General features: G+C 53.3%; 1 protein-coding gene across 3 annotated transcripts; it reads right to left on the reverse strand.

The window, feature by feature from the left end:
* Positions 1-1659: 1659 nt before the first annotated feature.
* Positions 1660-11105, reverse strand: Gpr4 (G protein-coupled receptor 4). 3 transcript variants are annotated; one of them, XM_055615669.1, is made up of 2 exons: positions 11014-11105; positions 1660-3821 (listed from the first exon to the last, which is right to left on the reverse strand). In XM_055615669.1, the coding sequence occupies exon 2, from the start codon at positions 3036-3038 to the stop codon at positions 1947-1949; it is 1092 nt and encodes a 363-aa protein (XP_055471644.1). In that variant the 5' UTR covers positions 3039-3821; positions 11014-11105; the 3' UTR covers positions 1660-1946. The 3 variants fall into 3 exon arrangements, with proteins under 3 accessions (XP_055471644.1, XP_055471643.1, XP_055471645.1); XM_055615668.1 differs by lacking the exon at positions 11014-11105 and adding an exon at positions 10760-10869; XM_055615670.1 differs by lacking the exon at positions 11014-11105 and adding an exon at positions 7599-7615.
* Positions 11106-12687: the final 1582 nt, after the last annotated feature.

Below are 12687 nucleotides of genomic sequence, written 5' to 3' on the forward strand. Positions count from 1 at the left end.
TTATGTATCTTATTCCTCTCTTCTGTTCTCTGAGAAGAGTTCCATGGGATTTCTCAGGGGTGTGTGTGTGTGTGTGTGTGTGTGTGTGTGTGTGTGTGTTTGTGATCTTCCCGTCTTGGGGCTGTTTCTCCGTCATAGGGAGTGGCATCTCCTGGGGATGGGGGCTTGCTTGTCAGAACTGGTCACTTCCTTCCCCCTCCTGCCTGGTTGCTTGGAGGAACCACCACAGCATCTGGATGACCCATTAAACCACAAAGAGGAAGGGACACCATTAGCTACATCAGGCAGCCCTGGTCAGCCTGGGGCGTGGGAATACACACAGCTATGGGAGAACAGGGAGCCTAGGGTGGCCCAGCACTGACTCACCGTAAGGCCTTCCACCCTTGGCCCTGCAGCCTTTTCAATGACCACCCTGGCCTAGAGCCTGGGCTGGTTCCCAGAGGCCCTTTCCGCCCAGGCCCCTTGAGCACCCTTTTCCCAGAATGGGTCAGGGGCTCAAGTTACACAATCCCTCAGGTCAAGCTCTGTGTTTCTTCCACTAGGTCTTCCTTCAAAAGAAGTCCTAAAAATTGATCCTACTGGCATAGTGGCACATGCCTTTAGTCTCAGCACTCAGGAGGAAGAGCAGAGGCAGATGGAGTCTCTGTGAGTTCTAGGCCAGTCTGTTCTACATGGTAAGTTCCAGGTCAACCTGGGCTACACAGTGAGACCTGTCTAAAAACAATAGTAAATAAAAAACAAAAGCAATCAATCTGGCCCTGGCAGCTCAGGTTCGTAATCCCAGCTATTCAAGAAATTTAGGCAGGATGGTCACAAACTAAAGACCTGTGTGGACTACAGAGAGTTCAGAACCAGGCTGGGCAACTTACCAAGACTAGAACCAAAATAAAAGAGAAAGGGGCTAGCAAGATGGCTGGGCAGGCAAAGGCTCTGATCTGAAACAGCTCGTGTTGCTATGTTTACTTTTAATTTCTTAATCCTAGCCTCTCTGACAGGATCTGGTCGTCACAGACCAGGCATCTTCTCTGAAGTGTGAATGAATAAATGGTTGGACAGGTGGATGGATAGATGCTTTTCTTGTCCTGAGCCTCGTTTCTAAGCCAGTCCTGCTTACTCCTCCTCCAGGAAGTCTGCCCAGATTGGGCCTCATCTACTTTTGATATTCCTGATCCTCCTACACCATCCCGGACTGAGAGAATGTTGTCTGTGTAGAATCTCAGAATCTCTCTACTTGACATAGTAATTCGAGCCTGTAAGCCTAGCACTTGGGTAGATGAAGAAGGGAGGACCATGAGCTCAAAGCCAGACTGTGACAAATAGCCACACTCTTTTTCAAAATACAAACAAGAGAGAATTACTATTACCAGCATGGATTCTAGGCAGGGGCTCTAATAGCCCCTCACTGGGGGATTTTAGGCAGGGGCTCTACCACTGAGCCACCCCCAGCCCCTCACTGGGGGATTCTAGGCAGGTGATCTCCCACTGAGCCACACCCCAGCCCTCCACTTTAGATAGAGACTGCTAGACTACATCCTCAGGCTTTGCTGCACTCAGTATTTTGAGACAGGGTCTAACTTTGTGGTCCAAGTAGGTCTTGAACTTTCAAATCCTCCTTCCTTAGCCTCCCAAGCAGTTGGAATCACAAGCTTGTACCATCAGACCAGACTCTTCTGTCTTTATTGGAAACCAGTTAACTGAATCATCACCTCATCCTAAACTCCACATGGCTGACTCCATCTGGGAGTCCGTGATGACAGACTTCTAGCCGTGACATTCCCCTTCAGGCCCTGTGGGTTATAGCGAGTCATTGGGGATCATGGTGGAAGAAGATGGCTTGAGAGAGACACAAAAGCCACATTTTCCCCCTTGTATTCTTATGAATATTCACAAGGACATATTTACATTCATTTGCATACACGGGGTGGGGGCCAGGTTGGGGATGGGGCTCACTGTGCTGGCTGCAGCAGCACCTTCAGTGGCACCTGGTCCCCCTGGGCGGTCGGAGGCACTGCCCAGACAGCCCCTGAGGACTTGCCGGTGGCGCTCCTCTTGGAGGTCAAGGGTGTCTCCAGGGTGAGCGAGGCGTTGGCCATCTCCTGAGGCTTGTCGCTGGCCAGGAAGCGGAGGAGGTTGTGTAGGGCCTTGGTCACATCGCCGCGGGCTCCCTCGTTGACCAGGCAGTAGAGGATGGGGTCGGCCACGCAGTTGAGGCTGGTGAAGGCCAGGGAGCTGTGGTAGGCGGAGAAGACTCGCTCCTCGAAGCCACAGTCCCAGGGCCGGCCCAGGTAGACAGCGCTGCGAGACAGCAGGAGGGCGTGGTAGGGCGCGAAGCAGACCAGCACGATGGCGATGAGGCTCAGGGCCAGGCGCTTGATCTTGACTTTCTCCTGGCGCTCGGTGGACACACTGCTCTGCACGGCCCGCAGGATGCCGCGGTAGCACAGCAGCATGAGCGCCCACGGGAAGAGGAAACCCACAAACACGCGGTAGACGTTCATCCAGGCGACCCAGCTCTCCATGGGGAACTTCTCGAAGCAGAAAGTGTGGTTGTAGCGGTCTCGAAAGAGCTCGTCGTGGAAGAGCGGCGCCGAGTTGGCGCCCAGCTCGGTGGCCCAGACCACGGAGCTCACCGCCACGGCGGTCTTGACCCGGCGCAGGCGCGCGAAGCGCAGTGGGTGGGCCACCGCCAGGTAGCGGTCCACGGAGATGCAGCACAGGAAAGCGATGCTGATGTAGATGTTGCTGTAGAAGATGAAGCCGAAGAGTTTGCAGGAGCCGGGGCCGTGGATCCAGTTGTCGTGGTGGAGGAAGTAGTCAACCCACAGCGGCAGCGTGCAGATGTACAGCAGGTCGGCGATGCTCAGGTTCATCAGGTAGACGCCCAGCTCGTTGTGCTGGCGCACCTGGCGGTAGGCCGCCCACAGGGCCAGGCAGTTGGTGGGCAGCCCCACCCCGATGACGAAGATGTAGAGGGACGGCGGGAAGAGGTGGTCCACTCGTGAGTCCACATGGCAACCCTCCCACGTGCGATTGCCCATGCTGGGCGCTGGGGCTTCCCAGGTGCTTCCCCTGGCCCGCTGGGGCTACAGGGCCACGGGGGGCGGGAGGCCATGGGGCCCCCTGAGCCCCCTCTTCGGAGGCTCAGGGGAACATCGCAGGAGACAGTTCAGGAGGACTGAGTCTGGGCTTGCTTTGTGGCCGGCTAAGCAAAAGGAGAACTTGAGAGAAAGAGCATCAAGGAAGGCTGGAAGTAGGGTAAGAGGTGGGACTAGTATCAATAAGGGTGTCTGTACACGCAATCAGAATATAAAGATGGTGGCACCGGAGAAAAACAAAACAAAACAGGTGAAGGCAGTGTTTATGGAGGAGATGAAGATACAAGAGGTGTGTTTATCGGGTCTTAGGAAGTAGACGAGGACATGAGGAAGAACCAATGGGATGGAACCTTCCAGAAGAATCAGGAAACAGCACAGGGATCATTGAGATAAGACACAGAGTTGGGAATATGCAACCTGGAGTGCTGGCATCTGCCAGGACCCCAGCAGGAAACAGAGAGCTATGTGAAGTCACCAGAGGGAGAAGAAAAATGAGGTCTCCTCTGGGGATGGACAAAGAGGAAGGGTTTGTAAGGGCTGGGGACTGTGGGAATAGAAACTAGGAAACGGAAAGGTGAGCAAGTGATGGAGCACAGGAGGGTTGTGGGTAGAGGCGGGACTCTGATGGGGCCACCAAGAAGTCTCAGGGTTGATCCTGGTGGGGACTGAGGGGTGGAGGTGATGTTGTCCCACTCATGACTGCATTGAGAGGTGAGCTCGCTAGGCCTGTGGGGAGAGAAGACAGCAGTGAAACAGGCATGGTCATCCATGCTGGCCTCCCCCATGCCTTCCCATGATTCCTGCGGAAGGCAGAGGGAACACTCCAACAAAGCCTGCTTGAGTCCCACCCCAAGGGCCAAGAGCATGGGATTGTGGTTGTCGGGCAACAGAGCGGCTTTCAAAATCCAAATCAAAGACCCGACATGCTGAGCGTGTTGGCATGTGTCTTCAATCCTCGATGTCAGAGGAGAATTAGGAGTTCAAAGTCATCCTCCACTACACATTGGGTTTGAAGCCATGATAACCTGTTTCAAAGTAAGCAGTGGACAGTGAGGGTGTGGAGATGGCCCATGGGGAAAGGAGCTTGCAGCCAAGCCTTGCCACCCGAGTTTGATTCCAGGAACTCACACCATGGAAGAGAAAAACAGTTCTACAGGTTGTCCTCTAACCCCCACACGGATCGTATATCAAGCACTGCACACACACGCACGCACACGCACGCACACACAGAGACACAAGAGTTGACCAACAGAAGCAAGAAGCACTGCCCAGATCTGTCCGAGGTCCTCAGCCCTGTTCTCAGCCTGCCCGTCAGTGGACACAAAAGGGCCTCAGGGTTGACAATGGGACCGAGAGCCCAGGGGAGCCCGGGGCTGGTGACAGCAGGGCACACAGCCCTCACAGCCCCTTCCCTCTCCTTTCCCATTGTCTGAAGTGAGGATCTCGGGCCTTTTTTTTATGGGAAGCTCTACAGGTTTAGAGCAGAAAACATTCATACACCAAACCCCTCACCTGAGGATCGGAGTGTCTGTACATACTTAGTTTTCTTGTGTGTGAACCAATTTCCCTCCACCCTTTCTCTCTCATTCTTATGCAGTCCAGGCTAGCCTTGAACCTGCTGTGTAGTTAAGGATGACCTCGATGCTCCTGCCTTCTCCTCCTGAGTGCTGGGATCGCACCATTATGCCCAGTTCACACAGAGCTGGACTTTGTTATCTTTGGTCTCATGCATTCAAGGCAGGTGCTCTACCAATTGAGCCACATCCTCCACACATGTGTTGGGGGGGGTGTGGCTCAGTGGTAGGGCCCCTGCCTAGAATCCCCCAGTGAGGGGCTGGGGTGTGGCTCAGTGGTAGAGTACTTGATTAGTATGTGCAATGCCCTAGGTTCTATGGGCACTATTTGAAAGATTTGAGGCAAAAATATGGAACCTCCTGGTGCTTGGTCCTGGATAACAAGGCTCTTCCCAGCTATCCTGTGCTGCCTTGCCTACTCCATCTCCCTTCAGCAGTCTCCAAGCCAGAGCTTTCTCCAGTCCTGATACCTTCACACTCTCTGCCTGACTGGCCTATGCTGTCTTCAGTTCCTCTATCTATATTCCTTCTTTATTCTTTCACGAGTCTCCGCTACAAAGTCCCTATTACCACCACAACCTTCTCTTCACAGCGATGTGTATCCAGCTGGCTTCTGTCTGTGTAGAACTTCTTGTGGGGGACAGAAGCCTTTCTTATCAGGTGGATTATCTATGCCTGTGTGAAGGACAGTCCTTGCATACAGCAGGTGCTCAGGAAGTGGCTGAGTAAAGAAGTCAGTCCGGAAGCCTAGAACACCCTGACCAGCCCTTCTCTCTTCGTGGCCCTCCTCCTTCCCCACCCCTGCCCCCTGGCACCAGACCCCAGGCATCTCTAAGCCCTGGGGAGCCAAAGAGGAAAAGGCTGCATGTTGGGAAGAGATTAAAGGGCAGGACCAATCTGCTTCCTGATTGACTTGGAAAGGTCAAGCCACTTCCTAATCCCTAAGGCCAGCTCCCTGTGGGGGGTCCTTGGCCACCTACCATCCATCCTCAGAGCTGAAAACTTCTGGGTCCCTTGGGGGATGGAGTGGCAGGGTCTTGTTCCTGGGTGAACCAATGGGAGTGAGCCTAGCCTAGCATCAGTCAAAACCTCCCACCCAGACCAAGTGTTCCCTCTAAACCTCTTCTGGCATCTTTCTCCTCTTCGTTTGCCTTCCTCACTATCACTCTTTTCATCTCTCCTCCTTTCCTCTTGTGACATGATGGGAAATGTGTTTCTCCAGAAGCCTCAACTTCTGCAAAAGAGGGGTAGGTACAGTCCTTATCCTAATCACACCACACATGGAAATCTTTGACAAAATAAGACATCGTCAGTAAAATGTGCAGTATTGGGGGTTGGGGATATAGCTTAATGATAGAATGGTTACCTAGAACCTAACGGTGGGTGCCAGGCATAGTTACACAGAAGAGTGCTTCTCTAGCAGGCATGGGGTCCTGAGTTCAATCCCTATTCCCACAAAGAAGAAACAGGGAGCTAGAAAGAGGTCTAAAGCATATAGCTTATCTGATGAAGTATTAGCTTAGCATGCATGAAGCCCTGGGTCGTATCCCCAGCGCTTCATAAATCAGTCAGGTTGGCCCAGGCCTATAATTCTAACAGGTCAGCCTGGGATAAATGAGACACCTTAAATGTAAAGAGAAAGTAAGTAGGTGGCGGGCTGGGGCGTGCTGAGGATATGTCTCAGTGCGTGAAGTGGCTGCCGTGCTAGGTGGGCACCCGCATTCAGACCCTCAGCGCCCACATAAACGCCCTTCTGGGAGAGCTGGATGTCCCCTGAAACCCCCCTCCATGGCCCCAGGTCCCTGCTGTGACTGGAACGGGTACACAGGCAGCAAAGACATTCCTAGCAGGCAACGGAAATGAACTTCCCATTGCCAATTTCCTCCCAGGGAACACAGTCTGGCGTCCACCCTGTCCTCAGCCTACCTGAGTCATAGGGATGCGAGGCATGAGGCATGGAGGCACACAGACAGACAGAGTGCCTGCCTGACATCTGGCCACCACAGCACCCCCCCTCCAAATCATCACAGAACCTCTGAGTCTTAGAATTCCATTGTACAGGCTCACGTAGTGAGTGCGGACAGGGAGCTACTTTTTCCTGTACATATGGGGAAACTGAGGCCCACAGTGGAAAGGCTTTTATTGACTATCTGAGCTGAGCAGTGTCTCCTTCTCTGATTGTCTCTCTCTTCTCATTCCTGTACTCCTGTCTTTCTAGGGGCTTCAGACCCCTTTTATGATTTTGTTAAAAATTTGAAATTTTTCGTTGTTTCTCTGTTTAGCCCTGGCTATCCTGGAACTCACTCTGTAGACCAGGCTGGCCTCACAAGAGATCTGTCTGCCTCTGCCTCTGCCTCCTGAGTTCTGGGACTTACAGGCATGTGTCCCAGGACCTGGCTAGCTGGTTGAAACAGTGAGCTTCAGGTTTAGATCTCAAAAACCAAGGGGGTTGGGCTGTGTGGAAAAAGACAACCACATTCTCTTCTGGCCTCCAAATTAACATGCACTTGTGCACACATGTGGGGAAACACACACACACACACACACACACACACTGACCCACTGTGGCTGGAGTGTCCCTCTGGCCCCGGCCCCTACGCAGCCCCAGGTGAAGTCAGTGTTATCTTAACCCTTAGCGAGTCTTGGGGAGGTGCATGCATGCCCAAATTTTACATATACCCCACCCCAACTCAGGTCCTGCAGGAAAGATAAGTTCAAGTGTGGCACAATATTTGTGGGGGCTAGGAAAGGCTAACTTGTACCCCAAGCTCCCGCAGGTGTCAGCTACAAAGCCAGAAAAAAAACCCTGGTCCCACAAGGCAGTCCGCCATCCAGAAAGGTTCAAAGACCTGGAGGTTGAAAAGCCAGGAAGAAAGAGGTGACAGCCGCCACCCCACCCCCAATCTTCATGAACCCCTCCCCCACTCACCATCCTTGTTTGCAAGACCACTAGGCTGGCTCCCCTCTCTCCTGCCACCACAGGCTCCCAGTCTCCCCAATTCTGAAGCCCCCGGGGACCGGCCAGCTCCGGTCTGCTCATTAGGGCTGAAATCTGATCAGTGTGTCTCGCTGCCCACCTGGTGCCTTGGCAGCAAGCTGAACCGGTGAGGGGGGTGCAGTCCAGGCCACCCTCATGGCCTGGCTGGGCCTCGGTTTCCCCATTTCTCTTAAGGAGCGTCTCTGTCCCACCCCCGCCCTGGCCACTCCGCCCACACCGCCCAGCAGGACTATGGAATTCTTAGAGCTACCCCGCTGATATTCGCAGCTCTAACAGTTCTCAAGGCCCCAGGTTCTGCGGCCAGCCCCGCTTGTGGTCCAGTGTTCTAACATTCTAGAGCCTTGATTCTTTCCTTTCTGTTATTATTATCCTCGCCTTTGCCAACGCACCCTTGTCAGTTTCCAATATCACAGGCGTCTCCCAGCCCAAGATTCTGAAGTTCCATTGTTAGAACCTTCTATGATTTAAAAAAAGAAAAAAAGAAAAAGAAATTAAAAATAAAATAAAATAAAACACACGCTATGACTTTCACAGTCTATAATTAAGCCCTGGGTGATTTTTATCTTTTCCCAGCAAATGAATACACATTTCCCTTTTCGCTCTTTACCGAAATGAAAACACCTTGTAAAAAGTGGACCCCACTTCCTCTTTCCCCCCATTTCTGCTTTGAGTTAAGAAAAACCCATGAGTTTTCAGATTGGGCAGCATCCTACAGTGCCCAGGGTTCACAGAGCCGGGGAGGGGGCAGGATGGGTGACTACCTTCCCCTGGCTCCCCACGAGGGTCGTCTCCCCACCTCAGGAAGGGACCCTCGGAACCCAGGCTCCTCTGACTCCTTGCTCAGCGGTCTGGCCTCATCCCTCCCTGTTCACACCAGCTGAGTTATTATTTGTCTAGACACAAACCAAATTATAGGCCCTGCCCCAGAGGAACAGTGGGCTTCGGGGTGGGGGAGGGCCAGGAGACAGGGGTGGAGTCCATTTGCTTGGCTTGCCTCCCTCCTTTTGAAAACTCTCCCCCTCAAACCCCTAGCCCCGGCCACCTCTGATGCCTCTCCCCCTTCACCAGCAAGCCCTCCCACCTGGCTCCCCGCCACCCATGCCCACGTCTGGCATCTCTCCCTACTCAGAGAGGACCTCATTGCCCAAATTAATCCGACTTAGCAGTGGTGCAAGAATTCAGGTCTCCAGATACAGATACGGTCAAGGGAACCCAGGTCTTCGGATATGGGTTGCTGTTGTTGGACAAGCGCCCCAACCCCTGAGGCTGGCGATAACTCACTTCTGCTCTAGGGCTCAGTTTTCCCCACTTATAAAATGGAAGGGGCATGGCCTACACGGTTCCTACAGGTCTTTGGTACCACACAGCCATGAATTCGGTAAACCATCAAGCTGTCAGCACTGATCTGCATGGACTGAAGGGTTGGAACATCAGAAGGACCTTCAGTACCTTGTACTTGTCTCAAAGGGTTTCAGCATTCCGGGGTCCTGGTCCCGGAAGGCAGGGTCTCAGTATCTGGCCCAGACTGGCCTCACTCAGACTAAGATTCTCCCACCTCAGCCTGGGTTACAGGCATGTGCCATTACAAGAGTTTTTTGAGGCAGGGTGTCATGTAGCCCAGGCTGGCCCAAAACACTTAACCCTCATGTCTCTCTCTTCTAAGTGCTAAGACAACAGTCAGGCACCACCAGGGCACACTGCAGGGCTCCTGGGTGGTCTGAGTTTGAGAACCTTCCCCCTACCCGTGTCATCCACCATTCCTTGGAGGATCCCAAACCTGCAGTCGATCAGGTCCAACCTCAGAGACAGAGCTGGTGGGACACCCTTTTGGTAGACTTCAGGGGGACACAGCTGTCTCGAGGCTCTAGGAGTGCTGTGGTGTTCCCATCTTTTACTCCAGCGCCCCCCTTCGCACATCCAGCTTGGGACACACACAACAAAGCCTTGGGAATTCTGAAGCCTCACCTTCTCCGGGTTGAGGGTCGGGGTACTGTGGAGCTTGGTTGCAGGGAAGGGGAGTAAGGCAAAGCAAGAAGGAGTTAACGGACCCAGCCAAATCCTAGAAGGGAGGAAGTGGGGGAGGAAGTCCACCCCCCATCCCCAGCCAGGAATTCCTGAAACTGGAGGGTGGGGTAGGTGTGACCTCAGAAGCCATGAGGGGACTATGAGGTGGGCACTGGGGTCATGGTGCCACTCAGAATCCATTTGCCTGGATTGCAGCCCCACTGTCCCCAGCTTCAACCCTAAGCAGCCCCACATCCTGGAGGAGATGATTTTACGATGTTTCAGGACTTAGGGAGAGATTTAAGGAGGCTGGAGGCTAAAGGAGCCACGGCAGTGTGAGAGTGAGCGAGGGCCAGAGAGCAAGAGAACCAAAGAGGAACCCTATGGGAGAGAGTGAGAAGCTCACAGAGATGCTGAGATGGGTACAGAATTGGGGACACCCAAAGAGAAGGAGGGGTCTCCCACAAAACAATAACGGAGAAACAGAGGCCAAAGCTGAAGCAGGAAGGACCCAGAGGCAGACAGGAAGAGCAGGCGAGGGATCCTAAGAGATGAAGAAACAGAGCCCACTAGGTTTGTTGCTGAAGAACACCTTTAACCGCGACACTTAGGAGGCTGAGGCAGGGTTAATGGCCAGTTCAAGGAAAACCTGAGCCGTGTAGCCAGCGTCTATCTACAGAACGCCAGAGGGTGGAGAGTCGCGGGTGGTTGCACAAACATACAATCCCAGTATACCCTAGGAAGCTGAGGCAGGAGGATTGCAGTGAGTTTGAGACCAATGTTGGCAAGAGAGTGAGTTCAAAGGTAGTTTAAGGTATGCGGTGAGATCGTGTGTGTGTGTGTGTGTGTGTGTGTGTGTATGTGTGTGTGTGTGTGTGTGTGTGTGTGAGAGAGAGAGAGAGAGAGAGAGAGACCCCAGAGGCAGGGGATCCTAGGAACCACAGGGAAAGCAGAGATACAGAAAAGATAGACTCTCCAGAGCCAAGTGGAGGAGAGTGGACAGTGCGGGGAGACTGAGGCAGCGGAGCGGCCACCCGAAGGTCTTGGACCTGCTAAGGGGAAGGACAGGAATGGAGGGTAGCACCCACCTGCGCGGCGGCTGGGCTGAACGGCCGGCGTCTGCGACCTGATCCCGTATCTGCGCAGCGCGGGACCCGGCGGGCGCCCCTGCGGGGCAGGAGAGCAGCGACAACCCCTGGCCCGGGGCTGGAGTCCGAGCCCAGGCCCCGCCCCAGCCAGGCCCGCCCCCGTTAACCCCTCCTCTGCCGTGGCCCTGCACCCCCACAGCCCCACACACACACACACACACACACACACAGGAATTCAAGCCTGGAAACCTCACCTGCTGCTTCAGAGGCGCATCCCATTAACCCCTTCCTTCCATACCCTCTCTCCAACTCCACACTTCCAACTTAACCCTTCATCTGGGAAGGGAGGCTTGGCTTGGGACCCTCCTTCCTGTCTTCTTTGAAGAGACCCCTCTCTGCAGGCCTCCCTTAGTAACTTTCTCCATGTCCACCGAAGGCAACGCGAACAAAGGGGCCAGCGAACTGTCTCAGCAGACAGAGGTGATTGCTACTCATTCTGAACTCAAATGCCCAGGATCCACGCGATGGAAGCCGTCCTCTGACCTCCACACTGTCTCGTGCCACACCCCCTCTGATAAATAACTGTTAAACTGTACATTTCACATGGAGGTCTGTTACGTATCCACCCCCGGCGTCAGATCTGTAAATGGAAGGAGCCTTGTTTCCTCCACAGTCAAAGTGGTTATGCAAGGTCCTTTTTTCATTGGGATGTGACTTCACAGAGAGCATAGCTTCAAATCTGTAAATCGGTGTCACCCGGGGCCAGCGGTGCTGAGCCTGTAATCTCCCAGCACTTAGGAGGCAGCGGCAGGAGGATTGCTCGGGGTCTGAGGCCACACTGGGCTAAAGAGTGAGGTTGTCTCTTCAGAATGTTTCCCCTGGGCTGTCCAGGGCACCCAGCCTGCCCTCTGGAAGCTTCCTGTCCCGACAGAGCACCGCAGCGCCTCACGTTGCAGCGGCTGGACTTTTCAAGCTTTTCCTAGTGTCAGCCTCTCTGGTGGGAGGAGGCCATTCTCCTGTTGAGGTTCGTTACTGTTGTGTGTCTGTTGCCTAGAAGTGAAATCCCCATTGTTTGCAGGGACTGTGCAAGAGCGCCAAACAGTTTCGCTGCCTCCTTTTTATCGCAGTTGTCATTTCCGGCACAAATTAGTCCTTCGGGTTCATTACAGATGCAGGGACATCTGATCCACCCAGCATACAGCCCGCCAAAAACAACAGCAGCAACGGTTTATGAATTCCAATTTACATAGTTATTTTATCTTGAATCCTGAAGAAGATGGAAGTGATGGCCTTACACATACTAGGCAGGAGTTCTACCACTGAGCCACACCCCAGCCCCTCACTGGGGGATTCTAGGCAGGGGCTCTACCACTGAGCCACACCCCAGCCCCTCACTGGGGGATTCTAGGCAGGGGCTCTACCACTGAGCCATGGCCCCAGACCCTCACTGGGGAGATTCTAGAAAAGGAATCTGTTACTGAGTATACCACTCAGTGTTATATTTGTTTGTTGTTTGAGACAGGATTTCACTATAACTCTGGCTGTCTGGAGACTCAGAGAGATCACTTTATTCCGCCTCTATAGTGCTTGGATTAAAGGTGTGTGCCACCATACCCAACCCTTTATTTGTGTGTGTTTGTGTGTGTGTGTAGCATGTGTTTGTGAACGTGGGAACATATCTGTGAGGATATGTGTGCATGTGTGTGTGCACAGAAAAGCCATTTTAGGTAGTTCCTCTTGGATTTTGTTTTGTTTTTCCAGACAGAGTTTCTCTGTGTAGCCCTGGCTGTCCTGGAACTAGCCCTGCAGACCAGGCTGGTCTTGAACTCACATACCTGCCTGCCTCTGCTGGGATTAAAGGTGTGCAACAGCATGCCTAATTAAAATCCTGGTTTATTTATCATTACACATGGGGAGTTTTGGGGGGG

Source organism: Psammomys obesus, unplaced genomic scaffold (genome assembly GCF_907164565.1).
Source record: "Psammomys obesus unplaced genomic scaffold, mPsaObe1.curated_primary_1811, whole genome shotgun sequence".
NCBI lineage: Eukaryota > Metazoa > Chordata > Mammalia > Rodentia > Muridae > Psammomys > Psammomys obesus.

Bases quoted from the DNA above. Each gene is read 5' to 3' on its own strand.
- Gpr4 (XM_055615669.1), bottom strand. From the start codon at position 3,038: ATGGGCAATCGCACGTGGGAGGGTTGCCATGTGGACTCACGAGTGGAC.